This window comes from Brugia malayi, assembly GCF_000002995.4.
Source record: "Brugia malayi strain FR3 genome assembly, contig: Bm_v4_ChrX_scaffold_001, whole genome shotgun sequence".
NCBI classification, from domain to species: Eukaryota; Metazoa; Nematoda; class Chromadorea; order Rhabditida; family Onchocercidae; genus Brugia; species Brugia malayi.
Genome location: NW_025062479.1, coordinates 2,587,731 through 2,601,516, shown reverse-complemented (window position 1 = coordinate 2,601,516; position 13,786 = coordinate 2,587,731). Strand labels below are relative to the sequence as shown.

General features: G+C 26.9%; 3 protein-coding genes across 3 annotated transcripts; 1 reads left to right on the top strand and 2 right to left on the bottom strand.

Annotated features, from left to right (window-relative positions):
- Nucleotides 1-259: 259 nt before the first annotated feature.
- Bm1992 (uncharacterized protein) lies at nt 260-4,894 on the top strand (the record flags this gene model as incomplete). The annotated part of the gene is made up of 7 exons (XM_043073344.1): nt 260-368; nt 860-1,020; nt 1,573-1,608; nt 2,565-2,777; nt 3,058-3,175; nt 4,456-4,543; nt 4,693-4,894. The coding sequence occupies 7 exons, from the start codon at nt 260-262 to the stop codon at nt 4,892-4,894; spliced, it is 927 nt and encodes a 308-aa protein (XP_042929278.1).
- Nucleotides 4,895-6,031: 1,137 nt separating this feature from the next.
- Nucleotides 6,032-8,363, bottom strand: Bm13824 (succinyl-CoA ligase [GDP-forming] alpha-chain, mitochindrial, putative; the record flags this gene model as incomplete). Its single annotated transcript, XM_001891561.2, has 8 exons — nt 6,032-6,094; nt 6,461-6,607; nt 6,706-6,779; nt 6,865-7,084; nt 7,264-7,476; nt 7,725-7,841; nt 8,121-8,209; nt 8,309-8,363. 8 exons carry the CDS (start codon nt 8,361-8,363, stop codon nt 6,032-6,034), a joined length of 978 nt encoding a protein of 325 aa, XP_001891596.1.
- Nucleotides 8,364-10,201: 1,838 nt separating this feature from the next.
- On the bottom strand, nt 10,202-12,810 carry Bma-gpa-12 (Guanine nucleotide-binding protein alpha-12 subunit, putative; the record flags this gene model as incomplete). Its single annotated transcript, XM_043073343.1, has 8 exons — nt 10,202-10,440; nt 10,626-10,755; nt 10,942-11,047; nt 11,305-11,450; nt 11,696-11,825; nt 11,892-11,992; nt 12,188-12,316; nt 12,706-12,810. The coding sequence occupies 8 exons, from the start codon at nt 12,808-12,810 to the stop codon at nt 10,202-10,204; spliced, it is 1,086 nt and encodes a 361-aa protein (XP_042929277.1).
- Between the last annotated feature and the right edge of the window lie 976 nt (nt 12,811-13,786).

The window sequence follows — 13,786 nt, the reverse complement described above, 5'->3', positions numbered from 1 at the left end:
AGCACTTTTTTTGAAAAAATTTTTCATATAGTATTTTGTGGTTGAAAAAATGAATAAATAATTAAATTAATTAAAAATAAAATAGCAAAACTGCCTGCTTTTCCATTATTTTTGGACAAATCTATTTGTCTACAATAAATTGAAGTGATGAATTTTTAGACTACAAATTTATTTTACATAATTACAAAAAAAAAAAGAAAAAAAAAACAGTTTGTAATTTATTCTATAAGAAAAAAAAAAAAAAAGAAACCATTGAGATATGAGAATTTATCGGAATCATTTGGAAAGACAATATGATCGAAAAGAAAATTTACAATCCGATTCAGAAATCAGGAATCATCCTCGCGATATGATTGGAAATATTGTCGGTATGTAACAAATGTTGATGAAAGAAATAAATAATTTCATCAAATGAAGTATTTTTTTTTTTCTTTATATCTTTCATACATTTATATTTTATTTACATAGCAAATAAAATGCGAAAAGAAAAAAAGTGATATTTGCATGTATAATATTAGTTGAGCATATATATTAACCGTATTGTTTACTTTCATTTATGTTTATATCTGTAAACGGTAAAAAGATAATTCTACCCGCAAGGTAAATATCATTGTTTACCTTGTTCTGACCTCGAGATAATTATTTATGAACAGTAATTTTGATGCATTTTCTGAAGAATTAATTAAAAAAAAAAAAAAAAGAGAAAAGAAAAAAATAACATCACTAACAAGACATCATTAAAATATGTTACTAATTATAAGTTATTGTTTGTAAATTTCATTGATATAAATTAAAATTGAATTTTTTTTCTTATAATTTTTATCATTCAAAACTTTATTTTATTTCTTTTTCCATTCAGAAGGATGGGAACGACGACGACCGGTTTGGTTGCTATTCCTATTGTATCAATTAAGCGAAAAATACCTTTACCGTGAGCATACACCAATGCTTGATTTATTTCTTGCTCAATATGCGCTTGAACTTAATAAAAAACTTTATTCAATTGAAACTGCTACTGAGGTTAGATTTCAAATTTTAAGATTTCCAAACAATTTTAAGATTAAATTTAAAATTAAATATTTCTAAAATTTAATTAATTTGAAATATTCAATTATTCAACTACTTACTTTAAAAAGAAATACTAATTATTTAACTATTATAGTTATATGTATTATACATATAATTATATGTATATATTATGCAAAGCTATTCTTTTTTCTTACATCTTTTCCATCTATTAGTTTAATAAATGAAACTATTAATTTATTTAAAAATAAATTTTTTTCGTGATTTCAACAAAATGAATACATTTTGAACAATGTAATTCTTTTTATTATATTTTAATTCAATTTAAATGCAATTTTTTGATAATAATTAACAGACAGCTATTAGTAAAAATAATTATTAATTCAAAATTATCTATCAAATTTTTTTAATTAATAAAAAAATAATCAAAAATTATCAAATTAATTCATTGTTTAAAAAAAAAAAAAAAAAAAAAACGGCTAACAATTTCAATCATTTTTTAAATAACTAACAGATTTATAAATTGAGCCATCTTTTATTTTTCAGCAATGTAATCCGCTTCGTTCAGTACGTATGGATCAGGTTAGTAAAAATTCTCTAAATGGAAAAAACTTATTTCATGATTTTATAAATATTAAAGAAAAATTAATTGTTTACTCAATAATAATCGATGAAATGATATAATAAAACAAAGTCCTCTAAAATTTCTTGTCAATTGTTTATGCAATATATTAAAAGGGATCTTTTAGCAATTCCTGTCAATCATTTTATTTACTATTTTTAAAATTATTGAGTAGAATGTAAATTTTTTACTATTGAAACAAAAAAAAAAAGTCATTAAATAAATCAATATAAACAACAAAAATTTCACCAATTCTATCACACTTTTTTTTTTTTTTTCATGGTTATTTCATGTATTTTATTCAGAAAAAAAATCTTTTTTTTTTTTTTATGTATAATTTTATTTGTTATTTCATTTCAAATTTCTAATAAACTATATAATTGAGAAAAAAAAAAGTTAGTATGTGATAATTATAAAAATAACTGGACAGTTAAATGGATAATTACTGGATAAACAATTCAGAATTTTCCTATACAAGCAATTAGTTTGTTAGTAATTAAAGTGAAAACAGTACATTAGTATGCATTAAGAATAAACTGATATTTTAGAGACACGAGCAGATGGAAAATTGTTACAATCATTTGCTTCTTTAATTTGTTTTAACCTTTAACCTTATGGTTAAATATTTTACTAATTAATATTTGTATCAAATATAAATGCATATAGAAAATGTAACTTGTTAAACTTCATCATTTCAATCATTCTGTTTTATCATTGACTGATTCCTTGTTAATATTTAATGTATCGATTATGATATTTCAATTGTTTTAATGACTTTGAATGAAAACATTTCTTTTATTATTAATCTAATAAACTAACATTGGAAATTTAATATTACATTTAGACAAGAACTAATGACAAATGAATTGCAAATTATTATTAATTCAGTTGCTATATTCAGAATAACATTTTCCAGTTACTATTTGCAATTAATTATACGTTATCATATCTGGAATTTGAATTTAATTTAACAATGGCTGGAATGCAATCAAATAACAGTGGTATTGTTAATTTAATTAATAGTTATAAGTGTGGTTCATTGGATGAATCGCTATTCAATACTGATTCCAAACGATTTATTCATCAAGGATTTAGTATTACAGTGGAACTTGATCGAAAAGCTCAAGAAGTAAAGTTAATAATATTTTATTTCAATTTGATAAAATGTAATTTAAAAATTTTAAGATTACTTTGAGGTTTTTTTGTTATTTTTTTCTTCCGAAAGATATTCTAAAAATCAATAATTTACTATCTAAAATGAATTGCAACTATAACAGTAAAACATTCTAAACATTTCAAACATATACACATACATTATAATTGAATGAAAAAGAAAACTTTGATTTCAAATCTTTACATATATTAAATATTATATTTTAAATTGAAAAAAAAAAAAAAAAATTCTACAGATTGATAATCAACTTCGTCAAGATATTATTGAACGACGAAACATTAGAATGGCTGATCGTATCGCTAAATTATTACGATGGAAAGTGGGCAGTCAATATTTCTTTGCTTTAGGAGCCGGTAAGATATCCTGAATTAAACTGAATTGAACTGAAGAATTTCTTAATTATTTATTCTGCATTTTTTTTTTTTTTGAAATAAAATTATTTCAAGTACTTTTTATTAGATGATTTTCATAGCTTTCCGTTTTTCTTCTTACTTCGTGAAATATTTCAGTGTTTACAATACAATAACACTTTATTTACTACTACTAATAATACAATCACTGATTAATTCATTCCATCTCATTCCATTCATTCATTCATTTTCAGAAAATCCTATAATTTGTAACAGTTTTTGTATATTAAACAAGGAAATAAATTCTAGTATTATCAAATTTCATTTTTGATAAGTGTTGAAACTATTAAAAAATATCAATTCATTAAAAAAAAAAACAGATATTTTCAACTTAATTGATTATTTTATATGCATTGTACTAATTGTTCATCTATTGATATTAAAGAAAAAGTAAAAAAAAAAAAAAAAAAAAAACAATGAGAATTAACATTTCAATTTTGTAGATAAACAATTAGTCTTAATCATAAAAACGATTTTTTTTTTTTTGCTTTTTTGTTTGACTATTTGGACAAAAAAGCAAGTTACTCATTTCATGAAATTTTAGCAGTAGTTCACTTCAATTTTCTCAGGAAAAAACTAGCTAATTCTTTGAAAATACATAAACTTGTCCTATTTAATGCATAATCTAAAAATTCATTTCTATTGCACGATTATTGATAATCTATCTAACATTTGATTGATTTATTTACTAAAGTTACTATGAAATCCTGAAACATTATGAGTAATTAAATCACACTAACTAGCTAGTTTTCATGAATAAAATTTCTTAATTTTTCTAACTGATTGTACTAAAAAATAAGCATAAAACGCTTCCAATAGGTTCCAATCAAATTTATGATGAAAAAAAATTTTGATAAAAGAAGGAAAATAAATCAACTTTTTAGTATCAAAATTTGCTATTTAAATATATATATTTTCTAGATATCTATATAAAGGTATTGGTTTTTGACATGCAATTTTTTGAACTATAAAATATAGGAGAATAGGATGGCAGTAATTTTGGAAATTAATAGAGGATTAAACCTTAAATATATAAGAAATTAAGAAATGTCATATGCGCCACGCTGCTATTACAACAATCATATTAGCTACTAAAATATTTTATACTATCTGAAAGGTAAGAAGAAATTCTTTTGAATAATATAGATGCGAACTTTTCCAGCATATCTGTCCAAATTGTAAATCATATAAAATCAGAATGTGATCCTGTCTAAAACTTTCAGGTCATTTCATGGGTAGTAAGTCAATCTTGGCACTTTTGGAAACTCATGGATTCGTTACAAAGGTTGTTACGGAGAATGATGAGATTAGGTGAGTAGTTTCATCCATAAATTTTTTATTTTTGCCGTATAAATCTACAAATTTACAAAGCTGTATGCTTTATCAGTGACTGATATGCATATGGCAACAAAATAAGAACGGCAAAAATTAAAATTATCAGAAACAGCTCAAATATTTAGTTTTCGAGAACACGTAAACGATAGGCAAGTATATGTATTCAACGAGTTATGGGTACGCGATGATGATATAACAACTGATTCAGCAATTGATATTACGCTTACGGTGGGCGAATTACCCAATAGTAGAAGTCCAGTTAATGAAAGCCAGTGTCAAATCATCATTTTCATTGTGATGATTACAATTTCATTCATCATGTCATAATATTGTCGTTTCAAATTTAATACTCATATGTTACTTCGCTATCCATATCATTGATATGAATAACTGTCAAAATCCTAATAAAATCCAAAGATTATTCAGTGTTTTAAATGCTAAAAAGTTTGTTTAACATTTAAAACATTTCTTGTTATATCGAATGTATGTAAAAATTCCATAATTAAATCCATGAGGTATCTTCTGAGCATAACGAAAAAGTAAAAGGAATTTCATTTATTTTCTATTTACATATGGAAGGAATGGATTATTTTAGGCATTTGTAGAATCTAACAACCCTGCAAGCTTATGATAACTGTAAAACTAATTAATCCAAAGCACCTGCAAAACAGTAATAGTTCATAAAAGCAGAAGAAAGCACAAAATCCATCCTTCCTTCCATATGTAAATAGAAAATGAAACAAACAAGGCCACGACCACCAGTAGCACATGATATTTTATTGTCTGGACTTAAGTTCGAATTCCCTCACTATCCTCCAGAAATATATGTATAATGATCCTCCAGAAATATATGTATAATGACATCATCTAGAGAGATGTATATTTTATCAAAGAAACCCAAACTACACTCAACCCGAACTGTTCATACCCTAGTTTATATATTCACCGGACTTAATACGAAACATAAATCGAAAACATAGCGGAATGTACAGTACCTTCTTGAACTACCGTTAATTTGAAAATTTTCTGCAATTCAAGAAGATGTTGGAGAGTGTTAACATCAAAAAATGTTAGAGTTATTGTTAGTATTAAAACATGTCTTTTTCCTCAACAATCTAAAGTCCTATCCGCAGTGTAATTCAAAATATTTCTAGGTTAAATTATTGAAAACTTTACGATCGATCGATAACAATTAAGAAAAGGTATTGCCTACTGTAGTTAACTGTGTAATAAATGAAATGATAACGCATGGGACCCTAAATGTCCGAAGAATTCTGATAAAGATGGATAGTTAGAAGTGTTGAAGAAAAGAAAAAATAAATGAGAGCAAAAACAAATATTAAGCTGAATATTAACTATTCCGATAAAAACAACACTGAGTAACATTAACAAGGACTTTCATCTAATACATGGAAAACAACACGTATAGTCTGAGGATGGATTTGTATTCCTGTAACCACAATTTTAGATTTTCTTCATCAGAGCTTTTGCCATCATTGCACCCATCTGCGCTGGTGATGCCGAGACCTAAATATTCCAAATGCAACAGTCCTTATTTGCAAAATGTCAGTACAAAAAAATTACGTCTGAGATATATCAATCAATCTACTCCATATGTTGTTACAAATAAGCACATTTATTCCTAACCAATCAATAGTTTAACTTGTATTTATTCATTCGTTAAGCTATCAGTAGGTAAAGATTAGTTCCCACTATATCACGCTATAGAAAAATTCTAAAAAACTTGAGGAAAACAAAAAAAAAAACTGATTGCAGTTTTAAAAGCACCCTGTCCGTTGTATGTTGATTTTGGACAATCAAAGCTACCATACGTGAATAATATTTAATAAAAGATGTCTTGATATAACTTCAGAAACTTTTTAAATGACTTACGAGGACACCAACACTTTTCAAAGCTTCAATTTTATCAGCGGCAGTTCCTTTACCACCCGCAATAATCGCACCGGCATGTCCCATTCGCCGACCTGGCGGTGCAGTCTGCCCGGCAATGAATGATACTACTGGCTTAGCATTTGATCCCTAAATAACTTAAGTTATCGTAGTGAAATCTTTCCAGAAGAAACTATAAATTCATTTCACCATACTTTCATATCCAGTATATTAACAAAAAGAAATACCGAATTATTTTCCTTTAAAAACTCTGCAGCTTTTTCTTCATCTTGTCCACCAATCTCGCCAATTAAAATAATACCTGCAAAAATAGTAGTGTATTTCTTTTGCTTTAATTCATGAAATGGAAAAAAGAAGGCTTAGAAATCAAAATATAAAAACCTAACCCTTAGTTTGAGGATCTCTCAAGAAAATATCAAGACAATCAATGAAATTTGTGCCATTGAATGGATCACCACCAATGCCAACACATAATGTTTGTCCAAGACCACAAACCGTCGTCTGGTGAACTGCCTCATATGTAAGAGTTCCAGATCGTGAAACAACGCCAATAGTTCCTTTTCGATGTATATGTCCCGGCATAATACCTATTTTGCATTCTTCCGGCTAAAAGTTTGGGCAAAAAATTAAACCAACAGAAGAAAAGAACACTTGTAAATAATTTTTAGTGAAAATACAATATTTTTAAAAGGAAAAATTTAGCACGGGTGTCTGATTTACAAATATACATAAAATGCTTTATTTAGTTTCTAGTGACTTAATATTCAATAAAAATTGGAGCATACACAAATTATCCCTGGACAGTTTGGACCAAGCAGACGAGTCTTGTTCTGTTTCATTAGTCTATTTCGAACTTTAACCATATCTTGTTGTGGAACACCTTCCGTAACACAAACAACCAGTGGAATTTCCGCATCTATTGCTTCGTCGATCGCTTTAGCTGCAAAGCGTGCCGGTACATAAATAACTGATGCATCCGCACCTGTTGCTTCACGAGCCTGAAATTTTGTGACACATTCTTACAGGGGAAAATATATCGATATACAATAAGACAACAAATCAATACATCGAATTTAACCTATTTGATCATCTACCATAGTAACCTTCCAGTGTAGCACTTATTTCAAATTTCAGAAGCGATAGAATATCAGCTCAATATATATTGTCTGAAAGCAAAGTCAATAAAAATCAGCCTGTTCACTAATAAAACTGATAAAAATCCATAAAATGCAATATTTAAACTAACTTCTTTAACAGTACCAAAAACAGGTCTTTCAAGATGCATTGTACCGGCTTTGTTTGGAGAAACACCTCCAACAACATTAGTATTATAATTGATCATTTGCTGGCCATGAAAAGTTGCCTAAAATAAAGCAGTGAACTTCCGCTAAGTCTAATTTCTCTGACTACCTAAATCTTGTCTTCAAAAAACATCAAGAACCATCAAAATAGGCAGTCTTCCAGCTGAGACGTGGCACATGATAATGGGATTACGCGTAGGATATGATGATACAAATGCACGGTTTGCTAGAAATGCAAAACTTTGAAATTAAGAAATCTTGCATCTGATCTATCCCTTGTGTACTAGATATCAGTGCATTGAAAGAAAAATAAGCAAATAAATACAAATTTTCATTCTTACTTGTTTCCCAGTAAACCCTTGAATTATCACTTTCGTATCTTTATTAATCCGTAATGCACTTCGAGTACTCGTATAATGTCGTAGCAATCCTAAAGCATCAAATATCAAATATTACAAGTTAATAATGACCAAATCACGACTCTCCATCCTTCCTCTTATTCCAAGTAATTGAAATAGATTTAACCAACCTATACCAATTGCATGAGTTTGCCGGCCAAGCTTGACTGTTCGTAATGAAGACATTGCAAAAATTCTGCCCTGAAACATGTCATACAAAACTATGAGAAAATATTTCAGAAATAACAACCAAAAATCATCTCATGAGATAATTACAAATTATAAACAAGAAAATGAATTACTGAGGTTGAATACAAATATAAACAGTAAGAAGGGAGAGATAGAGCGAGCTAGAATGAAAAATAAACAGTCCGCGATCTATGAGAAATACATGATAAGTGGAAAAATGTATCCCTTTACAATGTCTTGCCGAAACTTGATAAGGTAGTTGTAGGAATTTCTCTAGCGTTTTAGGATTTCGGGACGGAATAGTTCGAAACCGACAAATTGCAATAACTGAAACGAAACGGATGAAAAAAAAAAAAAAAAAAGAAAGAAAAAAACCACATTCACCAAATTAACAACACATATGCCCCTTACTAAACAAGACTGCATCACGACAAAACGACTCATTTAACCGACCACCTCTTCAGCATATCGGTGGTATCAGTCATTTGAGTCATATCAGGCTGGATTCCGGTTAGATAGACGATGCTGGATGTAACCGGATAGTCCTGATGATGAACATACATCACTGGGTACCAAGGAAATGATAATTGAGTTTGAAATATTACTAAAGCTTTAGAAATATAATCTGTTTAACGATGTTGGGACTATCTCCTGTTACTTTCCCGAGATGGTTGAATGGTATAACTTTTTCGGTTAAAAATTTATTCCACTATTAATTTGAGCAGTTAATTTAATCAAAAAGGTCCTGATAAAAAACTAAAGTTTATTGACCGTTTGAATATCAATTTTCACAAGATTTCACATTTCAAAATTCTAGCATTCCAAATATATCAATCGGAATGGTAAAACTAAAGTTATCAATTCAGAACTTTATAAATATCAATGACAATAGAATTGCAAAAATATCATACAATTCTTATGCCTTAACATACAAACATATATACATTTATGAATTATATACATTTTTCGGAGTCCTTTTCATATGAATAAATGATGCTATAATATTTTAGCAATTTATCCAAAACAACACATATTCACAAATTAATTGGCTAAACCTTTTTGGAATGTAAAACTGAAGTTTTCATTCCAGAACAATAATCTCATTGTTTTATAATTCGTTCGTTTTGATATTTACGGTTTATATATATATATTTCTGGACTTTATATTATAATTGCTTCTTATCAAATTTGTTAATGAATTATTATTACATAAATTACTATTCCTAAAATATGAAACATGGTGACGTCAGGTAAATGTACTTTATCGAAACATGCTGAAGTCAATGTACTTCACTGAGGTAAAACTGAAATATTTTAATTTAGTTTCATATATTATTTTTTATAAGCAACAAGAAAATTTTATGGAAAAATAATTATTAATATTTTCTAACATATTTTTGCAAATTATTCCTAATTCCAATCAATAAAATTAATATGAACTGTAAAAGAAAATTTTTGAAAAATTTTGGTTTTTGAGGTACTTCCTGTTACTATAAATTCTTAAGGGATAAATTTTTTTATACACCTGATAAAATTTTTTGATTAAAATAATTTTAAGTCAGTTAAAAATGAGTGTAATTAAAAAGTAAAACGAAGAAAAACGAAACGATGCCAAAATTATTTAAGTTTTGCAGAATTTACAGTTACATTCTCAATGATAACATTAACATATCAATATAAAGTGTAAAATTTGATTGATTAAACTTTTTAATGGAACGAAAAAAAAAAAGTTTTTTGATGCATATATTTATTCATTCAGGTATTATTATCACTTTCTATCTTCATTTCCGCTCTTTTTTCCTTTTCTTGCTAATAGTATACTATTATCATTATAATCATTGCATCATTAATGCTTTCAAATTTTGTTCCAAAATAGTTTCACGACAATCCTTGAATACACGTCTAATATTTTCTGTATCTATTGCTGTTGTAAAATGATAAAAAAATGGTCGTCGTCTATCACGTCGACAATTCTCAAATTTATCCACTAGAAAAAACTGAACGTCACGCAAACTATTATGATCACCAGTGAAATCAGCAAAATATTGTCGAATATCCGACTTTGGTACCTTCTCTGCAACATTACTTACTATAATTGTATGAAAAAATAAATAAATGAAATTAAATAAACAAATAACACTATGTGCTGTACTTATTATCTAATTGCATTCTCTGAATAAAAAACAGGGCAGTCAATTAGTCTATCAAAAAATATGAGATTAGAAAAACAAATTTTGAAATAATTAATATTTAACTTACCTTCAAGTAAATCACTTTTGTTCATAAACAATATTATGGAAACATTGGCGAATGATTTATTATTAGCAATTGTTTCAAAAACAGATCGCGATTCAACAACACGATTCGTCCTTCGATCTTCAAGAATTACCTGTAATGCAATAGAATATTAAGCAGAAACTAATTTACTTATAAAAAAAGTGCATCTGGAAAAGTATGTACATAAAATTCTTTTCATAAATTTTAAAATCAACAATCTTCTGCAAAATTTTAATTGTTAAGAGATTGTAATCAGAATACAATATTTTTTTACAAGCAAAAATCAAAATAAAATTACTTGATCATATTCGCATGAAGCAACCATAAATAGTATACTTGTAATACCTTCAAAACACTGGAACCATTTTTGTCGTTGTGATCGTTGTCCACCAACATCAATAAATCTGTAAATTACCAATTAAATTAATTGAAAACAAAATTGAAGCCAAAAAAAAAAAAAAAGTTAACCACATTCTACTGTTATTAATGCCCTGCTCAAATTTATTAAATGTAAAGAAATTATAGCAGCAATTTTTTCAAATGTTGTGTTGAAAATAGATATTAATTTCAAACCTATTGATATGTGTAAAACTTAGACAATCTGATTAAATTATAATCTAAACGGAACTAAAACCTAAATTCTCACTACTTAAATTAATACCTAAATGAAATTCGCTGTATTTCAAAAACATGCTCAGTTATTCCTCGTGTAGCTTTTCGACAAAATAATATATCCCGATTAGTTGGACAGTAATCCGGCATTGATACTCGATTAATATGATCGAAAAAGTATATGCAGGAATCAGACTGAAACAAAAATTTCAAATTAGATTAAACACAAAGAGTTTTAAAAATAAACATCATTTCATTAATACAATTATGTCCATTAATAAGTTTAAATAATTAATATGACACTTTTTATATTGTCATTTGTCAAAATCCTATCTAAAATTTCTTCAAAATGAATTCCATAATTTACACCATTTTAAGATATATTTTAAAATATTAATTTTCATGAACTAAAAGTGAAAAACCATATGCAATAAACTTACAATCTGAAACAGATTCCGTTGTTCATATGTCTGTTTGATTGATGCATCTTCCCAAAAATCTCGTATTAACGGAGCTATCTCGGCAAATGTAGACTGATCGATACCTCGCATCATATCTGATACTGTAAACCTAAAAACTATTTAAAACTGAAGGTAATATTTCAAATCATTTTCATTAATTCAAATATTATTTCACCTCATAATAGAATCAACATTCTTCTGCCTTTCAGGATTCTTCCAAGCATACCCCAACTTCTGGCGTGCATCAAGAAGCACTCTCATTGCAGCAATTACATTCTAAAAATTTCAATTTCAGTAGTTAAAGAAATTTTACTTAAATTCATTTCTCATCATCTATTGAATGTCACATATTAAACAGATATTTTCTCATTTTTATACATTACAATTTATAGATGAGTTTCCAGTTTAATTAACTTAACACAGATGATTTCATTATAACTAGCCTACTTTAAAGCTTATCAAATTGCCCACCTGATAGATCTGCTGTCGATATGCTCGTATTTCATCAGCAGTAAATTCACCTCGTCCATTTATGATAACCATTTGCTTGATAAATGTTGATTTTCCGGATTCTCCTGAGCCCAACAGTAAAATTTTCACCTGCTTCCCAAATAACAGGATAGTAACACAATTTTGATACGAATTAATTATTGATATTTTGAAAAGTATGGAAATATTTCCACCAGTAATACATAATAATGATAAAATAATAATAATAATAATAATAATAATAATAATAATAGTAATAATAATAACAGTAACAATAAAAATAATAAGTAATAGTAATAATAAAAATAATAAAATATAACAATAGTAATAACAATAATAGCAATAATCTACGCTTCCTGATTTAAATTATAAAATAAGGTTGAATCAATAAATAGAATTTTTATCTATCTTGACAATTTTCATTTCACATTAACTATCCAAAAGGTTTAATAATCAAACATATATCGAATCTTAATTGAAATTAACGATTAATTAATTACTTGTCGACGAAGTTGTTTCTTTTCTTTTTGCAGTTGCTTCTCGATGATTCTTGTCTGCTCGTCCACATGTCTTCCACAACATAAAGCAAATGTTGCTGTCATCATACTGTCACACAATGAACAAACTGCAACATTATTAGCATTGCTTATTTATACAATATTTGTATTGTCTGATAAAATTTATTAATTATATAAGTAAATAATTAATTAGGTTGAAAATTTCTTTACAATTATAGAAGTAATTAAACAATAGCAATCAATTAATTCATCACTTAATCGATTAAAAAAAATTATATGCTAATAGATATCAAATAAAAAAATATATGTAGGCTAATTACAGCATATAAGTCGTTTTTAGCATAAATTGAATAATAATAGAGAAAATCAAATACTAAATTCCATGCATTTTTAATAAATCAAATTTTTGTCAGTTCCAATTATTAATTGAATTAACAATTCAAACGATTTTGAAAATTTGTTCTTAGGTCATTCATTGAATTGTTTGAAAATTTTTGCAAAATTGTTGAAAGGTTTTTTTTTTTTCTTTCCTATTATGTAACGTTATAAGTTTCGTAAAACATTCCAATTTCATATAACCAAATTTTTAAATTAACAAAAAACCAAATGATACATTCGAACATTTCTTTAAACTAACTATTAAAAGATTATAAACCAAGTATTAAACTGACCTATGACCTAAAACAACATTAATTATAACAAAAGTATAGCAATTAATTAAAGCATTCTAAAAATATTTCCACATAATGCTTACTTACGATACATATCATACATTCAAAAGCATTCAAAAAACAATTTACAAGAAAATCGCTTCAAGCAATCATCAGATGCATTATTTGTAATAATGCTGTTAAAATCTGTTCCGGATATTTTAAAAGGCTCTAACATCAACTCCAGTAGATCCATTCCGGATATTCTAAAAAGCTGAACTCTAGCAAATCCATTCCAGACATTCTGGAAGTAATTGTTACAACTTCGTAATATCCTCACAAAAAAGCTAAAAAAAATCCTTCAAGCGATAATTATATTTATCGCACTGTATACTGTATAAATTATGATGAAA